The sequence below is a fragment of the Epithele typhae genome, assembly GCF_022376455.1.
Source record: "Epithele typhae strain CBS 203.58 chromosome Unknown BXZ73scaffold_83, whole genome shotgun sequence".
Lineage (NCBI taxonomy): Eukaryota > Fungi > Basidiomycota > Agaricomycetes > Polyporales > Epitheliaceae > Epithele > Epithele typhae.
The window spans coordinates 134,812-159,434 of NW_025954274.1; the positions used below are offsets into that span (position 1 = coordinate 134,812).

General features: G+C 55.6%; 2 protein-coding genes across 2 annotated transcripts; both read left to right on the forward strand.

Annotated features, from left to right (window-relative positions):
- Positions 1-5,635: 5,635 nt before the first annotated feature.
- BXZ73DRAFT_106460 (uncharacterized protein) lies at positions 5,636-6,140 on the forward strand (the record flags this gene model as incomplete). Its single annotated transcript, XM_048016634.1, has 2 exons — positions 5,636-5,944; positions 6,060-6,140. The coding sequence occupies 2 exons, from the start codon at positions 5,636-5,638 to the stop codon at positions 6,138-6,140; spliced, it is 390 nt and encodes a 129-aa protein (XP_047872709.1).
- Positions 6,141-11,164: 5,024 nt separating this feature from the next.
- BXZ73DRAFT_106462 (uncharacterized protein) lies at positions 11,165-11,728 on the forward strand (the record flags this gene model as incomplete). Its single annotated transcript, XM_048016635.1, has 1 exon — positions 11,165-11,728. The coding sequence occupies one exon, from the start codon at positions 11,165-11,167 to the stop codon at positions 11,726-11,728; it is 564 nt and encodes a 187-aa protein (XP_047872710.1).
- Between the last annotated feature and the right edge of the window lie 12,895 nt (positions 11,729-24,623).

Consider the following 24,623-nt stretch of genomic DNA (forward strand, 5'->3'; position numbering starts at 1 on the left):
TTCGTCGAGCGTGCCCGAGTGAACCTTGAGCAAGCGCACGATGCTATCATTGAAGCACGAGTGGTCTCCACGCACCAAGCGAACAAGCACCGGTCGCGTGAGGACGTATCACTCGAGCGTGGTGACAAGGTCTACTTGTCCACCAAAAACCTTTCGCTACCGAAAGGGCGTGCACGCAAACTGGCGCCGAAATTTGTCGGCCCATTTGTGATATTATCTGCACACCCTGAAACCTCTACGTACAGGCTAGATCTGCCCGCCGAACTTAAGCAACGGCGGGTATATCCAGTCTTTCATGCGAGTCTGCTACGGAAATACGAACCTAGCGACGTACACTTATTCCCTGCACGCGAAACACAGCGGTTCTACGATTTCGGCGTACCAGATGACCAGGAATGGCTGGTAGACGAAATTGTTGGACACCGCTGGGATGGGAATAAGCTAGAACTCATGGTACGGTGTTACGTCTGAGGGCTTATTCCAGCTGGAATACGACCTAGGCGCCTTGTGGTTATGGTGGCGATGCTCAGAGCGCTTGCGTGCTATCGAGCGAGTGCGAGCGACAACGAGTGAGATTGCGCGTAGTCAAGGTAGACGTAATAGTACAGGAGGAGATTCAAGTCTGGGGAGGGAGCGCTCAGGGGCATCGTCCTTATATACAGGTGGAGAGCGGGGGGGAGTCATATTAGCTGCGAGTCACGACGAGTCCGTATGAGGTGTTCCGAGTCCCTACGACATAAGGTGACTAGGAGCGATCGACGAGTCATGGTGCGGCAGAGTGAGTCGAGATGAGTCCGTATGAGTCAGGGGGCAATCGATAGGTGTTTAAAGGGCGGGCATATCGGGGGAGTGGGGTTATGGATAGAAATTAAATGGGGGGCAACGTACTAGCGTCCTCGATCATAACATCAGCTCCCTCTCCGGAGAGGGTCGTCCCGACCTCCTACGTGGTGGTCGACGGCGTCACGTCCGCGGGGGCGCGCCCGATGCCGATGGTCGTGAGGTCCGCGGCGATCTGAATCGACACTCGATCGACGTACTCCTGGAGCGGGAGGTGAGCACCCTCGTAGTTCCGGAGTATGGTGATGATGGGTTGGTCGAACTTCTCGCGGTAGGTGCCCCATGATTGAGTGTCGACGATCCGATTCTCGATAACTTCGTCGCATGGGGCGTCGATGTGCTGGGCGATGGCTTCGGCGCCTAGGAGGTGTAGGTCGTGTCGAATCTTCGCGTGGACTTGGGGGAAACCAATCTCGAGGTATCCGTAGAGACGTGCGGGGGTGAACAGCTCCGGCCAGGAGTCCAGTCGCGCTCTGAGGTAGTGGTCGACTCCGACGTGGGCGGTGATTACGTACCGGCCTGATCCCACTTGGACGCGCCACCGAGGTGTGCGAGGAGGGGGGTGGACGAGAACCAGTTCGTCGTCGTGGTAGTCGATGATCTCCGCTTCGAGCTCGGCGAAGATGTCGTCCAGGGCGTCGTGGTGGCGCGGGCGCGGGGATTCGTCAGGTCCGGTGAGGGTTAGTCGTGAGGAGCTTGCAAGGGTTCCGGGGGGGAGATTGAGGACTCCGAATTGAACTCCGGGTTCCGCGTTCGCGGTCTGTGCTCGGACCCAGTTGCGGTGGACCATGAGGAGAGACTGGGCTGCGAGGAGGTCGGTGGTGGTGACCGGGGGTTGGTTTTCTTTGTCGGAATCGTTCTCTTGCGTGTAGGGGGAGGCTGCGGCGTGGAGGTGTCTTGGGCGCGCGTTACAGCGGCGGGAAGGTCAAGTACCGGCATGAGGGGTGGGAGGTCGTCCGTGGTGCCTGTATTCGCCGGAGTGAGGGCGTTCCAGGCGGCCTGGTTGCGGACTCGTTCTTCGGGGGCGGGCTCGCTGGGGGATCCCCATTCTACGATGTCGGACGGGATATTTCCCCAGGGGGGAAGGTGCTGCTGGTTGGTGGGTAGTAAGTCGTCGAGGGCGGCCGCTACCTCGATGCTGGTGAGCTGGTCGAGTGCGACGTCGGCAGCTCGCGCGATGAGGGCCCGAAGGGTCAGCGAGGCCTCCTTGGCGACGGCCTTCTGGCTGGCAGGGGCTCCAGCGCGTTGCACGAAGTGGTCGACCGTCTTCCAGACGCCTCGGTCGCGATGCGGTATTCGTTGACGAGGGGCTCGGTGTGGGGGATATGTTGGGTGCGGTAGCGGACGTGTCCGTGGAGGTCGGAGTGCGCGACGGTCCACCCGATGCGGTCTCCGAGGGTTCCGCGACTCTCGTTAGTGCGATAGAGAGTCGGAAGGTGGTCGTAGTTGACCTGGGGGCGGTTATTGATGAAGTCGGGGTGTCGTGGATGTCCGGCGTAGTGAGGCGGATGGGATAGAGGCGGGGAGCGCGACGAGGAGTAGAGCGGTGGTGGCGAGGCATCTTGAGAAGCGCATTCGAGTGGGAGTGGGATGAGGGTCAGAGGAGCTTGTGTCTCTTCTTATATACCTCAGGATATCGGGCGCGTTCTTCAAATGGTGCTCGGGTTCCCATGAGTTTTCTGCTGACTCCCAGCCCTTCCACGTCACCAGGTATTCCAATTTGTCTCGTTTGCGTCCCTCATTCGGTGGTTAAGAATAGCTTCCACTTCATGCTCTTCTTCGCCGTCTATGACGTCAGGAGGTGGACGTGGCAGTCGGGCCATGTGCTTTGGTGACTCGATATGGAGTAGGAGCGCGGCATGGAAGACTGGATGAATCTTCCAAGTGCGTGGTAGGTTTAATTTGAACGTTACAGGTCCCATGACTTCCGTGATAACGAAGGGTCCTTCTCGTTTAGGTGCCAGTTTCCGGTGCGGGTATGGGAGTCGGAGGTTGGTTGATTCTAGAAGGACCTTATCTCCTTTCTTGAATGAGACGAGCTGTCCTGGTGATCTCCGTGTCATTGCCGCGGCTGCGTGATTATGGGCTGCAATTGTATTTTCTTGGTCAGCTCGGAGGGCGGAGAGCCGTTCCTCCGTGCTTGGGTATTTCGGATTTTTCCGTGGGAGTTTGACTAGTTGTGGTTGATAACCATAGAGTAGTTCGAACGGCGATTTCTTTGTCACTGAATGTGTTCGTTGATTATGTGCATATTCGAATTCCTTGAGGTGATCCGCCCATTCGTTTGGGATATTGCCGCAATAGAGACGCAGAGCGAGGTCCAGTTCTTGATTTACTCGTTCTGTTTGACCATCGGTTTGCGGGTGGTACGCCGTGCTCAGCGCAGTTTCCATTCCCATTAGTTGGTGGAGTTCCCTGAATGCTCCTGCTGCGAATTGTGGGCCTCGGTCGGATATGATCTTGGAGGGGACTCCGAATCGGCTGAAGACTTGGTCCCATAGTAGCTTTGCTGCTCCTTCTGCTGTGATATTCTTCGTGCAAGGCGTGAATATGGCCATCTTTGTAACGTCATGGTCGACGACTACTTGGACTGCATTGTATCCGTTTGATTCTGGTAGATCTGTGATGTAGTCGGTGGTTATGACATTAAACGGCCTAGTGTTCCCGCTGTGTGGGATCGGGAATAATCCTGTTTTGGTTGGATGGGTGTTGACTTTGGTGGTTTGGCATTTTGCGCATCCTTTTACGTATTCGGTGATGAAGTTACGCATTCCGTCCCATATATAGTCTCTTTTGACTAGTTCGAAAGTCTTCTGAATTCCCGGGTGGCCCATTACGGCTGGTTCGTGATAGGTTTTGACAATGTTGCGATAGAGATTCTCGTCGGGTGCATCAGGAAAACCCCAAAATGCTAATTAGGACTAATGGCACTAATTTAGTTGATTAGCAGCCATTAGCCCGGATTACCTGTTAGCAGCTAATTAGATCGGTCCCCTGCTAATTACGACCATTAGACGGATTAGTTCAACAATTAGCCATGTGTTACTCTGGGCATTTGCGCATAGGGTGGGGGATTAGACACACAGATAGGGGGGCTTTAGTGACGATTATCACAATTAGACCAACAGTTAGGGTGACATTAGAGGGGGTAATCGCACAACTAGTCACGCAGTTAGAGGGTTCAAAGCAAATATATTGAAGCGTAGTAATACAAATGCTATGCTAGGCTGACACGGACAAGACGCGAGCGATGCAGGTGCCGACGCGAGGGCGAGACGTGGGCGCACGCAGGCGATGCGCGGGTAAACGAAGGCAACGCGGCGACGCGGGGGCGAGACGCAGTCGACGCGGGAGACAGGGCCGGGTGATGCGGCGGCGAGGCGGCTAAGGCGGGTGACGCGGGCGCGATGCGGGTGAGATGGGTGATGCAAGAGAGGCGGACGAGGCAGCGAGGTGGACGAGGGCGAGACGGGCAATGTGGGAACGACGCGGGCGAGGGAGGCAAGGCGGCCGCAGGTGAGATGGGCGACACGGACGACGTGGGCGGGCAACGCGAAGTGGACGCAGGTGAGAAGGTGATACGGGTGCGCGACGCGGATGAGCGACTTGGATGTTGGCAAGATGGGCGAAGTGGGTGAGACGGGGGGCGACGCGGACATTGACGCGGGGGTGATGCGGGCGACGTGGGGCAAGACGTGTCGAACGCGGGCGACGCAGGTGACATGAGCGAGGCGAAGGTGTGCGAGATGGGTGAGATGGGCGAGCGAGATGGGTGAGATGGGCGAGCGAGGTGGGTGAAGTGGCGAGGTGGGCAGTGTTTGCGAGGCGGGCGAGGTGGATAAGGTTGGCGACGCGGGGGAGGTGGCGACACGGGTGACATGGGAGACGCGGCCGATGCGGGAACGACGCGGGCAATATAGGTGAGGTAGGTGAGGTGAGCGATGGGTGAGGGCAGGCGACGTGGGTGACAACGAGCGTGAGCAAGCCAGCGCAGGCCGCAGGCGAGACAGGGAACGCTTACCTTTGAGTGCTGGGTGCAATCCTCCATACCCCGTTGTCCGAGGGTGTGAGCCTTCGCGCGTGTGACTCCCGCGGCACTGGCCTCCTTTTGCGCGGCCGACTTGGCTCCCACCAGGTCAGACACAGGCGCAGATGCGGGCGTCGGGCTTGTCAGGGAGGAAAGACGCGAGGAGGGGTTATATAATGCACCTTTGACCATCTTAGGCGGCTTGGTCCGGAGGCACTTGTGTTTGGTAGTGCAGTGGGGTCTGGAGAAGGAGGGGGCAAGCAAGAAGAGGGAGAGCTAGCAGCGGGCAAGATGATGAGAGAGGTGGAGAAAGAACACGCGCTGGCAGCTGCGCACGGACTCACGGTGTGCCTCTGATGCGTGGGAGCCGACGCGCGTCGCGTGGACTCCAGCGCTTGACGCCCTCATCGTCTTCACCTCCCCCTGCTCGTCTCGCCCGTCTCGCTCTCGCCCGTCTTGCCCGTCTTGCCCTTGCCCGCGTCGCCCACCTCACCCACCTTGTCACTGACCTCGTCCGCTGCATCGCCCTCGCCCTCCTCACCCACGTTGCAACCTCGCCCGCATCACCCGCGCACCCGCATCACAGGCTATGCGTACTCAAACGCTGTCGTGCCGGCGCAAGTAGGAAGCAAGCTCCCGCCTGTAACGCCGATGTCTAGCCTGACGGTCAGCCTGTCTTTCTCGGCGAGTGTTCATTCCATCTCTGTCTCGTCCACCACACGATCCACCCATCTCCTTTTGCCCATCTCGCCCTAGGTCATATCGCCTATGTTGCACATCACCTGCATCGCCCACCTCACTCACCCGCCTCGCTCACTTCGCCCCCATGTCGTCCGTGTTTGCCTCTGTTCGCTGTCGGACACGCACTTCAAGCGCTTCTACGGCCTCTTGTCGTCCGATGCGGAGGACGGGCGCGAACGGAGCGAGGAGGAGCGCGACCTCACCCCGAAGCCATCCCGCAAGAACACCGCGGAGACCCCCGCGGAGACCGCACCCCTCCTTGTCAAACGCCGGGCGCGCCCCCCGCACCTCGCGCAGGCCGAGCTCACGCGTCTTGCCGCGAAGTTCGCGCGCGGCGTCTGTCGCTTCCTTCACCACCGCGCCCGTGTTCGCCCATATCTTGTCACCACGTCACCCATGTCTCCTACGCCACCCCTGTGTCAACGTCCGCCCTTTGCTCTGTGTTGTCCAGATCACTCTTGCGTCGTCACTTCGCCCGAATGTCGCCTACCGCCTCGCGGTCACCCACGTTTCGTCGCCTCGCCCACATTAAACCCCCGCGTCGACCACGTCTCACCTCCATTGTGCCCTCGTCAACATCGCCCGTGCGTCGCACGTCTCGCCCACGCGTCAACGTCCGTGTCACCCACCCCGCACCGTCGCCCCCACCACGTTAACCCCTGCATGCGTCACCCACCCCACCTGTGTCTCAGTCCAGTGTCGTCCGTTTCACCCCCATTGTCGCCCCCATATCGCCCCCTCATCTTTGTTGCCCATCTCCCACGTCGCCCACACGGCCCCCTATCTCATCCTTTCAGTGTTACTCTAATTAGTTGCATTATATATGTGCGGTTCAAATTAGTGACATGTGAGATCAAATACGAGTGAAATAGTGAGATAGCTACCCAGAATAGGCCGGCATCTCGTGCAAGGCCGCTGTTGCACCTTCGGTGTTACTCCAGTTAGTTGCAATATATCTGTGTGAGGTTCAAATTAGTGACATAGGAGATCAGATATGAGAGAAGTACATGAATTAGTGGGGGAGCTGCTAGAATTACTGAGAATAGGTGATCCACAACACTGCTAGTACCAAACTATCACACATTAGTCACAATTAGATGGCCCAAATCTGTTAGCCCGATTAGACATTCCATTAGGACTAATTTACTGCTGTTAGTCCTAATTAGTGTTTTGGGGTTTTCCTGATGTGGTACGTAGATACGTTCTTTGAATAGTAACAGTCCTTCTTCTTCTTTCCAATCGCTCGGCTTGCCCCAGGCAGGTCGTGGTTTGTCAGTCGCTTTGGTCGTCAAGAACTGTATTAGATCCGGGTTGCGGGCTTTGTTGTTTCGGATTTGTTGGGAGATATCAATTTGGACAGAGTTGAGTGAGAAATTTTGTTCCGGTAGCATGACCATGTCCTTGTTATCATCCTCCCCCTGTTCATGATCTGTTCTCCTGGACAGAGCGTCGGCTTGCGCAATTGTTTTTCCAGGGTGATGTTTCAACGTGAAGTTGAACTCGTTCATGTAGTGATGCCATCTTGCTTGTCTCGGGTTTAAGCGTTGCGCAGAGCGGAAATACGTTAGGTTTTGGTGGTCTGTGATGACTTCTACTGGGTGTGGTGATCCTTGCAATAAATGTCGCCATTCCTTGAATGCTCGAATGATTGCGAGTAATTCCCTGTCGTAGATCTGATAGTTTCTTTCTGCTTCTGTGAACGACTTTGATAGATATGCGCATGGGTGCCATATTCCGTCCTTTCCTTTCTGGCGTAGCACTGCTCCCGTTGCTACTTTGGACGCGTCGCATTCTACTTGGAATGGTTCGTAAGGATCCGGCATCTTGAGGATTGGTCCGGTCGTGAAACGCTGCTTCAACTCTTGGAAGGCTGCTTCACAGTCTTCATCCCATTTGAACGGAGTGTCCTTTCGCGTTAGCGATGTCAATGGTTTGACCACCTTTGAGTAGTCCTTGATGAATCGCCTGTAGAAATTTCCAAATCCTAGGAAGGCCTGTACTTCCTTCAGTTTGGTTGGTTGCTTCCATTCCAGTACTGCTTTGATTTTTACTGGATCCATGGCTATTTCGTCGGGGCGTATGATTGATCCGAGGAACTCTACTTCTTGTCTATCAAATTCGCATTTGGATGGTTTCAGGTAGAAGTCTAGTTCTTGAATTCTTTTGAGGACTCTTAGCGTTCTTCTGTGGTGTTCTTCTAAGTCTTTGGAGAAGATCAGAATATCGTCGATGTAGATAACCATCCATCCTTCGCGAATGAGGTCTTCGAAGTTTTGATTCATCATGCTTTGAAAGGTCGCTGGGGCGTTGCATAGTCCAAAGAACATTACTGTGGGTTCATATAGTCCTTTGGGGGTTATAAACGCGGCTTTCCATTCGTCTCCTTTCTTAATTCGAATATTGTTGTATCCAGCTCGTACGTCCAACTTGGTGAAGTACTTGGCCCCTTTGAGCTTATCCATTAGGTCGCTGATTAGTGGGAGTGGGTATGCATTTCGGATTGTTCCTTCGTTGAGGGCCCTGTAGTCTTGGACTGGTCGGAGTGTCCCATCTTTTTTTGGAATGTAGAAAAATGGCGAAGCAAATGGGGATTTTGATTTCTTGATATACCCCTTTCTCATGTTTTCTTCAATGAATTTCTCTAGTTCAGTTTGTTCCATGAGGGTGAGGGGATAGATCTTGTTCCATCTCTTGTCCTTGTGAAAATCGAAGCCTGGTTTTAGATCGATTGCATGGTCCCATGGTTTGGATTCCGGAAATCGTTCTGCGGCCTTCTTTTCAAATATCTTGCGGTACCCTTTTACAAAGTCCGGTAGGATTTCGTCTAATGGTACTTCGGGTTTTAGTTTATTTGCTTCGATGGCGATTTCCGCTGACTTCGTAGCTCGTCGGATTTTGCTGGTTTCAAACCATTCTGTGAGGACTCTGGAGGGGTTGTGTGTCGGTTTATCGTCGTCTGTGTCCGTTTCGAAGCATGCCAGTAATAGTTCTTGATTGTCCGCTCTGAGGGGGTATCCCCACAGGGTTCCTTCTGGGGGAGTGATTGTTTGTCGGGTTTTTTGTAGCTCCTGTTGTTTCTTGATCTTGTCTTGTTTGATGGTGATCTTCCCGGTTTCCCAATTGATGGTTGGATTGTAGTTTCGTATCCAGGGCATTCCAAAGATTACGTCATCGCGTCCGATATTGGCCACATACCAGTTGGTAGGTAGCTTGTTTCCGTTGAGGATGAAGTTTCCTTCCACGCGATGAGTGATGTTTCCTGAGCTGTTGATCGTATCGTCCGCGTTCTTGAACCGGACAGGTACTGGTAGTAGCACCGTTGGGAGTTTGTATTTGTCCACTACTCGTTTGTTGATGATTACTGCGTCGGCTCCTGAGTCGAGGAGGCCTTTGATTTCGACAGCGATTTTTCCCACTTCGATGTAACCGTTGAGTAATAAGGCGTGTCTTCGCCGTTCGGTATTTGATACAAGGGTTACATGAATGGTGGTTGTATTAGGCAGATCCGGCGTCGATTCGTCCTGCCGCTTTAAAAATCCTCTGTCTCATCGATTATGGTAGCGTTAACCTCGGCTTCGGAGTCACTGGGAGGGTCGTCTTCTTGGTCCTCCTTCATAGCGCGAATTTTCTGCTGTGCCGGTTTTCCCTTCTTCTTGGCTGGGCAGAATCGCGCCAGGTGCTTTCCTTTCTTGCAGTAGAAGCATAATCCCTTGCTTCGTAGGTCTTGTTCTTCTTCCGCAGAGAGTCGGTTGACTTCTCCGTTTGATCTTTCTGTGGTTGTGGCTTTAACCACCTTTGTCTTGAACCTTGGTTTGATCCCGAGGATCTTGTCCATATCTTTCTTCATTTTCCAGTTCCTATCGACATCGATGGCTCGCGTCATCCACGTGTTGAGGTCTGCAGGTACCGTGGCCATATCCAGGATCTTGTTGCGTACTGGAGCATCGAGGGATTGTCGGTACCACGCTAGTTGGGTGCGTGGTTCTGTGATGAGTGCCTTCGTGATTAGGTCCATAAAGGTTCCATTGAAGGCGTCGATGGACTCGTATGGGGGTTCTAATTCTGGTACCCTGTACTTTCGTGCTGCCCAGTATCTGATGGGACAGCGTTGTGTGGTGCACCGTTGATATCCTCGTCTAGTAATGTGATAGTCGGCGGTATTGGTCGGGTTGAAGATGTGGGCGTAGTCTTTGCACGATCTATCAGGTTCTTCGCCTGCTTCAGTTGACATTCAAGTACTCTTGAACCGTTTCCAGAGCGATGCGAACTCGTTTGAGTGCTTCGAGGCGGTTGGGGTAGTCCGGATGGATGAAGTTACCCCTAAAGTTGAATACGAATTGTTCAAGGTCGGCTACGTCGAATTGAAGGCGTTGCACAAGCTTGGTGATTGGGTCGTGCGCGTGAAGAGGTAGTTCAATCGGTTCTTCGTCCACGTCTGGAACTCCGTAGAATTCGCCAAGAGTATCGTCCAGGTCTGTGATCTGCTGGTGGAGTGTTTCCAGTTCGAGTGCTCCAAACCTTTCTACTAAGATGGGTTCGGTCTGGAGCGCGTTCAGGTTTTCTCCTCCTTGCCTCAGGGCCCTCCTAAAAGTGTAGTACTCTTCGACGGTGTCTTCGCTTGAATCTTCTTCTGCTTGAGCCTGTACCGCGGTTCTCTCTTCGTCTTCGTTGATTATTGTGTTGAAGGGAGTATGGGGCTCAGGTGCGGGGCTATGGATCTCAACGTGAAGATTGGGTCGTCCGTGAAGGGGGGTTCTTGGCAATAGGATGAGGGGGGTTCCAGGGGCAGCGTATAAGTGCGAGTTGCGGGAATTTTCCCTATGACTTGTTTCCGAACTTGTGTATTGCTGAACGATATCCGTGATGTCTGATGCTTATACTGTGTTCTGCGTTCGAGCAGTACACAGCCTTCCTTGGTCCTAGATAGATCCTCTGCACTTATAGAAGTGGAGGGTTCGAGACTTGAATCTAATGTTACGTCTGAGGGCTTATTCCAGCTGGAATACGACCTAGGCGCCTTGTGGTTATGGTGGCGATGCTCAGAGCGCTTGCGTGCTATCGAGCGAGTGCGAGCGACAACAAGTGAGATTGCGCGTAGTCAAGGTAGACGTAGTAGTACAAGAGGAGATTCAAGTCTGGGGAGGGAGCGCTCAGGGGTGTCGCCCTTATATACAGGTGGAGAGCGGGGGGAGTCATATTAGCTGCGAGTCACGACGAGTCCGTATGAGATGTTCCGAATCACTATGACCTACGGTGACTGGGAGCAATCGGCGAGTCATGGCGCAGTAGAGTGAGTCGAGATGAGTCCGTACGAGTCAGGGGGCAGTCGGTAGTTATTTAGAGGGCGCGCATATCGGGGGAGTGGGGTTATGGAGAGAAATTAAATGGGGGTAACGTACTGTCGTCCTCGATCGTAACACGCGGCCGCTCTGCGCCCGTGTGAAGCGACAAACCCCGACCTCACAAACCTCCATGTCAGTATATCTGGAGGGTAGTAGCTAACGCCAACCCCCCCGCAGTGTCTGGTAGCAGGACTCGGTGGGGCTTCAGACACGCATGGACTCTGTTTCGGCCTCGGACTCTCTTACGTATGCGTTCCGTGGTTTCAAACGCGGCCGCCTGCAGGGCCTGCACTCGCCACACTGGCTTAGGCCGTGGCCCCGCGCCGATACGGCGTCAACCGAATGCGGGATAGCCGCCGTCCTGTTCCGGTTACTGAACGTACATAGCACTACGCGTGTAGCTAACGGGCTCTGGCTCGACATCATCATCATCATCATCACGCGCGTCCAGGCAGGCGTGCTCCGCGCGCACCGCACCGCGCTCACCTACCTCGAGTTCCGCGACCACACGGAGATGGGCCTCCGCGACGCCGAGGACGAGGACGGCGCGTCCGGCTCCGTCTCCCCCGCCTCCGCCCCCCACCTCGCCCTTCTCCACCTCTGCCCCCGCCTCCGCCACCTCGTCTTTGAGGGCCGCAAGAACGACGTCGAGTCGGACGCGGACCGCCTCCCGCCCCACCCGACCCCCGCCTTCGTCGATGTCTGGGTCTCCACCTGTAAAATGACAATATCACGATCGCACCGGTGCCAGACTCGTCCAAACCTTCGATTGAGGTAACGAATACAGCGGTAGTGCGGGTGGAGGTAAGCTGGCGTCCGTGGGACGCGCGTAGAGTACATAAGAGTCCGTATGGTCTCAGATCGCCCGATCTGATGGTCGAAGTTCGGCGAAATACTTCGCCGAAGTCAAGACGCCCGAGCCCTGCTCGCAGCGTGGCCGAAATTCGGCCGGTACGCCGAACTCCGGCACCGAAATCCGGCACGTGCGCGCCCTGCGCGCCCGTACCTTAACATCCTCCTCCTCTGGACCGCAGTGACGGTCCTACTTGCGCTCAACGCTGGGCCCCGACGAGATGGAGATAGCGGAGGGGGACACAGGGGCCGCAGAGGTAGACACGACAGCGCCAGTCGACGAACTCGACGCGATCGGGGGGGTAGCGTCTTCAGCCTTCATCTCCACGTCCGGCGCAGAGGTGTACTGGGGGATGCGTGCGCCGAAATTCGGCGCGCTGCTGCGGGGGATAGTGCCGAGGAATGCAGGGGTGGTGAATTCGGCCAGGGTGGGGATGACGGAGTCCGGCGCGCGAAGGTGAGAGCGCATCGCAGCGGCGAGGTGCTGGAGTTGGCGAACGCGCTGATCGCCTGGACTGAGGCCAAGGAGTGCGAGCCAGGCGGCGATGTGGTGAAGTTCGAGTGCGCGGCAGTCGAAGGGGAAGGCCATATCGGCCGGAAGGATGTCGGGCTTTGCCTGGACGAACTGGCCAAGGTTCACAATGAGGGAGTAGAGGCCCTCGACGGAGAAGAGTTCGATCGCGCCACGGAAGAATGCGGATTCACCGTACTCTTCGGCGACACCAAAGGGAGGCCGGCGCGGCGATGCGATGGCGAGCACAGCAAGCGCGGCGCAGTCATCTGGATGAGGTTCGCAGCGATCTTCGGCGTCGGCGGACTCTTCAGGGAGAGCTCCGTTCGTGTCACGGACAGCCGACGGCCAGAGCATCGGATGGGAGTCCCGAATGTGTGCGGCGATGTGCGACTCGTCGCCTGGGATGATGGTCGGCAGGAGGCAGTTGAGGTGATCGCGCCAGTCGTCCGTCGTGACCGGAATGACGAAAGAAGAGGGAATACGCGGCCGAGTGGGGTCCGAAATGAGAGTGGGGAGCGGCGTATCCATAGAAGGAGCGGCAGGCAGCGGATCCGGTCCGCGCATGGCTTCCAGAGCGTTCGGAGGAAGAGGGATGGTGCCCGTCGCAGGAGGACGGTATCCAACGGAGTTGACTTCGCGAGTGGCCGTCTTGCCCTTGCTGGACAAGCTGATGACGGCCGCCAGTGCGTCGTCGAACGGCATGAGAGCGTCAGTTCGGTCCAGCGAATACGAGCGTACAAGGTACCGCTCGCCTTCGCTGCGCCGAGTTCGGCCTTCAACGTGCTGCTGATAGACCCAGCAGTACGCGCGTTTTGCGTAGTGGTTCGGCGGGCTCTTCGCGAGTGCGGCCATACGCAGGTTCTGCGCCTGAACGGCAGTCACGATGCGGAGTCCGCTCCAAGGGCCTAGGTCCAGACGCTCGAAGTCCCCACTAGAGGGCTTTCCGTGCGTGCTGGCCAGACGCTTCTTGAGGTCGTTCGTCTCCTTCTTCTCGGCGTCAGGTCCCATGTTGCCGGACGTTTTGGCGTCGAGGTAGTAGGAGGCGTAGTTGCGTTCGCTCTCGCTACGTGTGTCCGCTAGAGACACATCGGCGTACCACCGCGACCATGGAGTCTCGGGGTGGCCGGCGAGAGAGGGGTCCGCTTGACCACGAGTTGAGCGAAGTGACGACCTAGTAAGGTCACCGAAATTGTAGTCTGGGTCCGTAATGAGCCTCTCAGGCTGTGCCTGAACAGTCACAGAAGGACCCGTAGGTTGAGGCACAGAGGGCGGCGGGGCCATCACAGCGAATTTCGCTACGGTGACCTTGGCCGTGCTCTTTTCGGCAGACTTCGCAGAGGCCTTTGCAGAAGTTGCAATGGCCGGTGCGAAGTTCGGCCCAGGGGTGCGATTAGGCGCATTTGCAGAAGGTGCCTTGCGCGAAGGACCCGACTCGTACTCAGCGGGACGTTTATTGCCCCGCTCAGTCCGAGCCGAACCGTGGTAGGTGGATGCGCGCGAATTGGAGCGGTCGCTTCGGCGCGCGTTCGAGTAGTACGGCCGGTACTCTCGATCGTGGTGACGTCCGAACCGGCGGCTGTCTTCATCTCGATCGCGCCGATCATTAGAAGATCGTTGGCTCTGCGCGTCCGAGTCTTGGTTCTCCAGCTCGCGGATCCGGGCGGTGATCTGGTTGTTGATAACCTGCAGCGTGTTCGCACGTTCTTCAGAAGCGGCGAGCTGCGTTTTCAGTCGGATGACCTCCTTGTCAAGCTCTTTGCGGGCGCCGACTGCATCGTCGCGAGCGCGCAAAGCGTCATTGCGAGAGTGTTCGGCAGTGGCTAGCTTGGCATTGAGTTCGCCGACTTGCCCCATGAGGGACTGCTGAGTGGTGAGGAACGACTGCGTGACCGTAGTGAGCGGGTCCACGTAGTGTCCGTATGCTGGTGGAGCGAACTGCGGAACTTGAGCAGCAGCAGGGTATCGGCCAGCATGGTAGAATCCGGCGTATTGTCCCGGATACGGCGCAGAAGGGGGCGCGGCGCACTTACAGCGTTGTGCGCAGCGTCGCGTTGGTAGTCCCCTCCTCCTCGACCGACGTTGTGAGTAACGCAGGGTCGATCGTGCCGTTCATGGCGACGTCAGGCGGCGCAATTTCGGCGTTTGGAGCCGCATGTGGCGTCGCGATATATATTGAGTTGAGGCTGGCGGCGGCGGCGCATGGGTCAGCCGTTCGGCGTGGGCCCCTGCGCATCCGTCGCGATGGGAAGTTGTTGGTATGGTTCGGTGGGTAGGACATGGTGGGAGCGTGGAAGTGCAAAGATGCGGGTGAGGCGCAGGCGCGAGCACCAGAGAAGCCCTACTTGAGCTTATCGGGCTGTTAATCTTGCGATCTGCGCCGATCTTCGGATTTTCGGCTTCTCGTTCCCGTTATCTCGGGTTGTAGCGCATGGCTGATGCCCATGGCGCTTACCTCACGGCGTGGCAGGCCCGAAGTGTCCGCTACGCGAGTAGAGCAAGGTAATTGTCAAGGGCACGCAAGTTTTCGCATTCTGCTAGCTCTTCCCATGTGTGTTCGCCCACGGTCCACGTACCATGAGTTCTAGCTTATTCCATCCCAGCGGTGTCCAACAATTTCGTCTACCAGCCATTCCTGGTCATCTGGTACGCCGAAATCGTAAAACCGCTGCGTTTCCGTGCAGGGAATAAGTGTACGTCGCTAGGTTCGTATTTCCGTAGCAGACTCGCATGAAAGACTGGATTACCCCCGTTGCTTAAGTTCGTAGGCAGATCTAGCCTGTACGTAGAGGTTTCAGGGTGTGCAGATAATATCACAAATGGGCCAACAATTTCGGCGCCAGTTTGCGTGCACGCCCTTTCGGTAGTGAAAGGTTTTTAGTTACGATTAATGAGGTACAAATGAATTGTTCTTTATGGGGTGGGCTCTGGCTACAATGCGTGACACCCTTAGTGCGACCCGTGGGAATAAAATTTCAGACTCCTATTACTCTTCACTAGCACAGCCACTTCCCACGCATAGGTTTGCTACTTACTCCCATCACCCTAGCTCTGGGTTAGGGTCCCCCTGTAGGGTTCCACTAGCGCTGGGTTTGCACTGCCACTTGGGCCCAGTGCTTCACTCCTTGCTACACTTTGTAGTGCCTATTAGTGTCTACACCGAGTCAACTAGACTGAGATGGGCACTCTTTGGGGGCTTCAGTCAGAGTCTATGTGGACTACTACTATGAATATACTCAGGATTTATCAGAATTGATTCAATTTTTGAAGGGCTGCTTTCAGAAAAGTGAGGCTTTCCCAAGTTATTAGACACCCAGTGGCTGTAGCGCCCTGCCCCTGCTACTACACCCACATCTGCCTATTAGTAAATCAGATCAATTCCCTATAATGTTGATTATATTTGTGAACCTAGTCCACATAATAGCCAGTGTAGATGTGAACAAAGCGCTCATATCAATGCAGTGCTGAAAGGACTACAAAGTCTATGACATATGGTTCATATGTTGTAACTGTTGGTATGAGCTCAGATGATGTCAGTTTTGAATGGTCTTGAGTGCGTTTGATGCGCATTGATGAGAGGGATCTAATAGTGTATGCCATGTGATTCTGGAAGCAGATGCGATGGAATGGTTTCAGTAACACTTGTAGAACACTATATGTACAGTGTATGGCTAGTTATAAGCTGTTTTCTGATTCAATCACTACATATGTAGATGCATTATGAGACCTCTAAAAAGGGCCACCAGATGACATATGTCATGGTATGTCTGGTGCTTTCCACCTACCATATTGTAGCAACTACTGCTTTGTAGTGTTAACTGGGTTATAGCGCTGTGCCTGGAAATATGCTTATGTAACATACGCCGTTCAAAAGCCACTTTGAAGAAGTACTTGGAATAGTTTAAATCATAAGAAACGGACAAGAAATGAGCAATAGAGAGTGTAAGTAGTGTTCCCATATGCAGTTGCCTAATAAGGTGTGTGAGAAAACTGTTACATAAGCCCCAGCAGCGCACTCTCACATCACAAAACCGGGGGAACTAGGATCGGAGGAGGATCGAAGCCGGCCAAGGTCTGTCGGTGTTGATCGTAGGTGTCTGCATTGGTCTGCTGCTGGTAAAAACCTGACCAACAATCGTCTTTTGAGATCAGTAATGGCCAATACCTGCTGGCGGATTGATCTGGCCCAGCCGTTGACAGGCGCAGACTTGATAGGCACCAGTTGGAGCGCAAGCGGCACATGGCCTGTACTAGTCCTTTATGAGCTTGTAATAGATCATATACCAAGGGGAGTTAGATCGTTTACCAAGGACTGACTGATCATTTACGGACGAGAACAGAACAATACAGTACAATAGTCAAAACTTAGAATCCAGATACAGCTGGTTCGAAATTTCCCAGATTCAGCTTTATGAGATATATTGAAAAATCAAAGTGATAAGCTCGTATATGACATGATAAGATACCAAGGGGATATCGACATAGCAGAGAAGTAGCAGCACGCAGGCGGCCGACCTTAGACACAACAAATGTGTCCTCAAGCGGGACCGTGTGCACGCTCGCGATCACACACCGCCAGCCGCCGAGGTACTCCCAGAAAGACGGTGGGAGGGCGCCGCTGCTGCCAACTGGGGGGACCATGGCTCAGAGAAGAACAATGAAGTTGTCCCAGGGATAGACGCGGCCGTAGAGTGTGTACACGTGCCAGGTTGACGCTTATCGCACAGGGGTCTGTGTGTATATGCGAGCGGGAATGACGAGGTTGGAGGGAGAAGAGAGGCGTGACAGCAAAGGAGGAAGGTCAGCAAAGGAGAACGGAGGGGGGAAAGTACAACACCTCTCTGTCCGTGATCCTAGAGCACGTCTGCTTGATGTCGATGTCCGAGTCCGTCAAGTTTGCCGTGTGCAAGCGCACATCCTCCATCTCATGCTCCTTGCTGTCCTCACTCGAGACTGTGTCAATGGGCTCATTGATGTCCTTGTTGAGCCCGTCCTGGACTCTCAGGCCTTCGGCGCGTACATGGTGAGTCAATGAGCCCAGGCGCTGTGGGGGGCACGATGAGGTGCTACTGAAGCATATGCAAACCGACCTGAGAGGGACGGCAGTACGTACCAGGTTGAAGGTGAAGTGAGTAGCCGAATGGAGCATCTAGAGCGCGTCACTAGTACCGAGAGAATGTCAGCGGCGATGAGCAACATGAAAGACTGGGCTACGCACGCTGATAGATGGCGTCGCTCTGGCACTGGCTATATGCGCATGAATAGAGGCCTGGGAAGCAAGCCTATTGTCATCGAGATGGTATGCGGGCCACGCTATACTGAGGTGTTGTCCTCGTCTGCTGTAGCGAGACGGACACCCCTAGTGGATGCCCAAACATCTGTGCCAGCTTGAACATTGTCCGCGCCCTGTCTGCCCGCTCCTGCGTTCAGAGCGCGTTCGAGCACACGAACGTTGGCCCGTCCAGCTCATCTGCGTGTGGATGCGGCGGCTTACCCAGCGTCGGCGATGTTTTGCTTGTCCGCCGTGTTCCAAAGTCCGGCATCGGCGTCATCAGGATCAGCGGCCTGTCATGCCCAGTCAGCGCAACAAGACGCTCCAGTCGGGGCTTGTTCGACGATGATGAGGGGCCGGAGCGGGGACACATCAAGCCGGGGCCAGAAGACGAGGACTTGCCGTGGCTCGAGTTCCTCCCGCTCACGATGGGAGGTGGAGGCTTGTACCATGGGGCAGCCGGGGAAATTCCGATGCACCCAAAATTGGTGCTGCGGGTGGGCGAGGCGAGGTCTTGTATTGTTGAGATCCATCCCCACATCGGGTCTGAGATTCGTAAGGGGTCATTTGCTGCGGGGCGAGGGCAAGAGGTCGAAGAAGTGGCTATTAGCAGTAGAGGCTGGCGTGTCAGATGCGGTCGAGTGTCGTCCGAGGTGGAGGGGAGTGAGGAGCTGAAGCGCGGTTCGAGGGAGGTCCAAGCAGGAGGACATGGCTGGCGCCCATGGGAAATGATATTCTCGCCACTCGAGATCGCGTCAGTAATGGCGAGAAATGCAGAAGAGGACACTATGTACGAACCGTGATGAGGTGCCAACTGTGTGTCAAAGGGAGTAAAGAGGTGTGGAGAGAGAGGCGAAAACCCACAGGAAACTTTTAGGGACCTGCTGTATAGCAGCTCAAATAAGGTTTGACACGGACGAGCACATACGTTGTGAGGTCGTGCCCAGGCAGGTGCCCAAAAGTGGAGAATCCACAGGACAAACCCAGGAGTGCAGGTGGGTCAAGGGTGCTGGGCTCAGGCTCTGGAGCCGAAGGCGACAGAACGGACGGTCTAGGTGACTCTAGACGTCGAGCAGAGCTAGCAGAACACAAGAAAAGGTGGCAAACACACAGAGAAATGAGCTATGAAGAGTGAAGGTGGTGGTCAAATCTGAGGAAGGCCCAGAGGCGGCCGCTGTGCTAAGTACATGGCTGACTAATCAAACCCTAAACTAGCTCCAAACGCGAAAACATAGGGCAGGGCCCTACATCTCCCCCCAACTGAAATCTTGACCGTCCTCGGTCAACTGCTAGGCAAAACGCGAGAGTGTCGTAAAGTAAATGAGCGTGCGAGATATCGTAGAGGTCCGTAAATCCTTTTGAGCGATATCATAGAGGTCCGTAAATCCTTTTGAGCGATATCGTAGAGGTCCAGGATTCCTTTCGAGCGAGCGTGCGTGATCGATAAGCGATAAGCCTTCAGAAAGAGAAAGGGGGCGGCTGTAAGTGATAGGGGTGAAAGGGAAACTAGCAGGAAGTCGACGAGTACGTAATGGATTTGGGGATAGCGTATCGAGTCCGTGGGAGGTGTGGTGAAGTCGACAATGTGCAGGGGAGAAAGCGTGGCGGCCGTAGCAGAGACGGCCGCGCCGAAGATCGGGGGCGCGCAGATCGCAACGCGGAAGGGGGCGTTCGAACGGGGTGATCGAAGCGCACGAGCGTGCCAAATCGCGTGCCAAATGGATGCGGAACGGGCGAGATGCGAGGGCGAGACTGGGGGATGCAAGAGGCGGGGGCAAGGCAAAGCGGACTTACGAAAATCCAAGCACCACCCAACCAAATCTAGTGTTGCGATGGCTTGGCTTGGCTCGGCTCAGGACGGCTCCGAGAAAGCCAAAACTCGAGCCACGGCTGCGATTTCGGCTGTTATTACCAAAGCCGAGGCCAAGCCGCCCAAGCCATCCATGAGCCGCCTTTTTCAATTGGCGCTGGCCGCACAACAAATATTCATGCTTTGTAGTGGAACAGAGCAACAGGAGGATCATAGGACTGCATTTTATATGTGCCCACGATGCACAGAATGTTTTAAGATTGTCAGCAGGACGATTGGACAAAGTCGACCAAACACCCATATTGCAGGCAAAACTCGAGTTGAGTCTCAGATCTCAGATCTGACGTCGAGTCCGATCAAGCGGGGTGCTTGATAACTACAAGTTACTTACACAAGCTACAACTTATAACACCACAACTATTAACAATTTAATGGTTAGCTCAATGTCACCTGACTGTTCAACTCCCCTCCGCCTCCGACCTCGACCTCGACCTTGATGCCGTCCTTCACGGTTCACCGGCCGCATCCACATTGTACGAGGACTTCCATCCGGAAGTCCTCAGTATGGAAATTCGGGTATGGAGGCCGCGGCGATGTACCGCGGCCCTTGTTATGGTGAGTCCCCTCCTGCACTCCCTCCTGCTTCACCCATCCACGCTGCCCCCGCCCTCGACCCTCTCATTCACGTCGCCTTCCTTCGCGCGCGTCGTTCGCCTGTGCGTATCCCACCTCCTGCGCGTTGCTCACCTGTGTGTCGCCCACCTAGGCCTGCGTGTCGCCCACCTGCGCCTGCACGTCGCCCACCTGCGCGCTGCCCGCATCCTCCCTCCTTCGCCTCCGCATCGTCCGCCTCTGCACACCTCTGCATTACCCTCCATCTGTATCGCCTACCTTCGCGTCGCCCGCCTTCACCTCACCCACCATCTTGTCCGCCTCATTCCGGCCCTCTGGGTCCTCTCGCGAGCCCTCCCTGTTGCCGTCCTCCGCATCCGCATCCCCGGCCTCTGGGTCCCCCACGTTTACGTTGCCCACATGCCCTCCTCCTCCTCTGGGTCCTCCATCTCGTGTCGCCCTCCTCTGCCTCCGCGTCGCCCTCCTCCGCCACGTTGCGGCTCTCGGCATCACACTCCGCCCCTCCACCTCGTCGCGGCCCTCCGGAGTATGTGCCGCCCTCTACCTCGCCCTCCTCTGCTCTGGCGCACGTCCTGCTCTGCGCGCACATCCAACTCGCGCGGGCTCGGCACGGCGTCCTCTCCTCACCCTCTGCCTCCACCCCGCTCTCCTTTGTCTTGCCCTCCTCCGCTCTTGCGCGCGTCCCGCTCATTTGCGCGAGCACATGCTACCCGCGCGGGCGGAGCACCGCGTCCACTGCCCACTGCCCCGCTGCCCCATCCTGGCCCTCTGCCTCGCCCCCTCTACGTCGCCCTCGTCCGATCTTGTGCGCGCTGTGCGCCATCGGGCAACCACATTGTGCTCTACCTGCTGTGGTCAGCTGCCTTGCCTCCTATTTTGTCTCGGCCCTCCGCTTCCACCTGCCACGCTGTTGCCACTATGTAGCAGCGTACTAATAAATATATTTTCGTTGCCAATCCTACGCTTGCGTCATGCAGGAACATATAAGAGAGTTCACATAAATCCCCTTCTCTGGGCGCCCAGCGAGCGAGCTGGAAATATTCTGGAAGAGCCGGTCCTCCGTCTTGGGAGGAGGCGCCCAAGACCGGCTCTTCCAGCGGCTCAGCCATCAGTCCATTCTGGCTGCTGGCGTCAAGCTCTCCCCTCGTGGGAGGCTCATTCTGAGCTGATTTTCCCAGCCCGGCTGACAGCCAAATGACCCGGCTGGCGCAGCCAGCCGAGCCGAGCCGAGCTATCGCAACACTAACCAAATCTCCTCCAAATCCTACGGCCAAGCGCGCGTTCGAACAGCCTTGACGATGCGTACCGAATGAGCCCGGCCGCGTCTTCTACGGCGGTGGGACGGGCGATATCACGCACTGAACAGAGGAGGAAGGGGCGCCAGCGGCAGGCGCTCTTGCACAGCACACAACAATCGAACGAGCGAGGCAGGTAAGGCGCCGTTGAGCACGATCGAGTGGGGACAACGAGGGCTGTCTGGCGTCCAAACCTTACATCGAACAGGTGAGATCGACGGCGGCGGTACGGAGCGGCAAAGTCGGCAGCACGAGGGGAGAGCGTAGAGGGCGGGGCGGAGAACACCTTGCCGGACATCCAGGAGACCACACATCGTGACGCGCGAGGCGGCGTTCGAATGACGTGTTCGATGCGCACCTATGCGCCAAATCGCGCGACAAGCGGACGTGGGACGGGCGAGATGCAGGGGCGTACACGGGAGGCAGCGGGGCGGCGAGAGGGACAATGCAGATTGTGTCGTCAGCGACGCAGATCTCCTCCAATTGTTGCATCCAAGGCCTCATTCGGAAGGTCTCAACGACGCGCATCGAACCGATCTGGTGACGTTTTCTACAGAGGCGGGGCGGGCGAGATCGAGCACCGGAAGGAGGGAAAGAGGGGCTGACCGCGGGCGCTCTTGCACAGTGCATCAGCGAGCGAACGAGTGCGGCGGGCGAGACGGTGGCGGGCGAGTTCGAAAGGGGTGACGAGGGCTATCAACGCTCTAACTTGCAGCGCGATCGTAGCGGAATTGGGGAGGCGGCGCGTCGAGTCCGGGTCTGAGGGTGACCAGAGGCGGCAAGGAGATGGCAGTGACTGCGGCGAGTGAACGGCTGTGTTTCTTGGCGGCGGCGAGGGCGCGTTCAATGAGGGGTAACGAGGGGAGCTCGCGTGCCAAATCGCGGGCGGAATGGACTGGAGATGGGGCCGCGGTGCTCAAAATCGCGAGGGTCGAGGAAGGGGCAGATAGCGTGGAGGCAATGATGCGGCGGCGGTCGTGGACGATACGGTGAGCGGACCAGCGTGCATGAGGATGCGTCGGAAAGCTCTTGACGAGGGGAAGAGAGGGAACCCAGCCGTGTCGCAAACGAGCTCCGAACCGTCGAAAGACGGGAGCATCAAGTCGGCGACATGACGAGCGCTCTTCTGTCGCACAAGACGACGCGCAGCGGAACAACAACAGGGCAGATCGCGGAACGGGGCGGCTCGTCGAAAAGAGGGGGAAATTGCGCACAAAACAAACCCGGACGGGCGTCGAACGGGGAGAACTCGGGGAAGGGCAGGGCGACAGTCGGCTGGAGGAGTCTGTGGGGAGCACGAAAGGTCGGGCGACGTCGAGGAAGCGCACGGGCTCCGATTGCGACGCGGAAGCAATCGCCAAGAAGCCTATGACGACAGCTTCGAGGCGGCTGCGCTCGCGTGGCGAAAGAAGCCGGGATCGGCGCGAAGTCGAAGCCATGGCTGGAAAGCGCTGTCCAAGTCGAGGGCAGCGCAATCGCGACCTTGGTCAACAATGGCGGCACGCGCCATGACGCGGAGAAGCGCGCTGGAAAGCCATGGACGACGCACGAAACGAGTCCAGCCATGCGGAAATCGGCGGTGGCGTCACGGACCAACGGGGTGGGAGATGTCGTGATGGGGAGGAGGAGGACGGCGTCTTCAAGCGAAACGGCCTGGGGCGTCCGGCCGGCGGAAATCGGGCGTGTTGAGCGCGATAGGACGGGGGACGCAAGGCTTTCAAGCGCGAAAAGAACGAAGTGTGTACGACGAAAACCGCGGAGATACGGCCGAGTCTTCGCTCTCCTGGTCTCCCTGGGCAGCTCTTCATGTCCTTGGACGACTGTGCGATGAGTTCGGGGCGTATCGACGCGAGAAAGGCCTCGATCGAAAGGTCTTGACGAGGCGGATCGAATGATACCAGGATCGAGGCGAACGGACGGTGGGAAGGGGATGGATGGCACGATGAACATGTGGATGTACCTCCGACTGCAGATCTGGAGGAGGTCAAGGCCGACGAACTGGCATTACGATTAATGAGGTACAAATGAATCGTTCTTTATGGGGTGGGCTCTGGCTGCGACACGCGACACCCTTAAAATGCTAGTCGTGGGAGTATTTTTCAGATTCCGCTTACCTCTGATTAGCACAGCCACTTCCCACACATAGGATTTCTACTTACTGCCATCACCCTGCTCCGGGGTTAGGGTTGCTCTCTAGGGTTTCAATAGCCGCTGGGTTTGCACTACCACCTCTGGCCTATGCAGTTCTGGTCTGTATGCTCTAAGGCTGATGTTATTGCCTACTATTGATAGTACCTATGCTGCATAGTTGTTCTAGTTACCTACTAGTGTTATTATCTATGCTCTATAGTGAGTCTAGTTGCCTATAACTGTCTCCACCTGCACTTTAGAGTACTACTATTGCCTCTAGACCGGAGTTGCTTAACATGCTAATGTCTTGTATGCTGGACTAAGATAGACACTCTATAGTTCTTATTATTGCCTACTACTAACACTGTATAGTGGCTATAGTTACCTGATGGTATCAAAGTTGCTCGTCTATATAGTACTTACCACCTTTGCTACTCCGGCCTTGCCTACTGCCCTATTCTAGGTTGCTACAGTGTTCAAAGTCAGTACTCTAAACATCATTTACTAGTTTCTGCAAAGCCACTAATCCAGCATCACATAATGCCCTGTTGGAAGTTGCTCAAAGTTGGTACTCCGGTCTTACTTATTATCCTGTTTGAAGTTACTAGTCCGGTGTCTAATGTTGCATGTCTATTAATCTGGCCTTACTTACCGGTCTATTCAAAGGTACAAGTGCAACTTTACTTGGTAGAAGTGGGTCATTACTGGCCTTATGCACTGCTCCAGTCAAACTTACCAATCTAGCCTTACTACTCTAGGCAGGATCTACTAGCACCCTGCCCTAAAGTATACATATGACTAGCAACTATTGAACACTTGAGAGGTATTTAGATGCTTACCATGCTATTTGGACTGACTATTATATAAGAAGTTACTAGTCCAGATTGTTGACACTCAGTAGTCCAGTAATACTTGCACCCATGTTTATCGCTTTACTAGAGTAGTCATTACTTAATAGTGGTTATTGTTACTTACTACTGCTGCAGTCTATGGCTATAGTTGCCCACCTAGACAGTACTTACCACATTGTTCAAAGTTACTAATCAGGTCTTACTTACTTTCTTGAGACTAGTAAGTTTGAACACAACATTGAATGGCAGTCAGTAAGCCTAGATTAGTTGCTTTGAATTGGGTAGCAAGTAAGCCTCAATGAGTATGTTTCGAGGAATG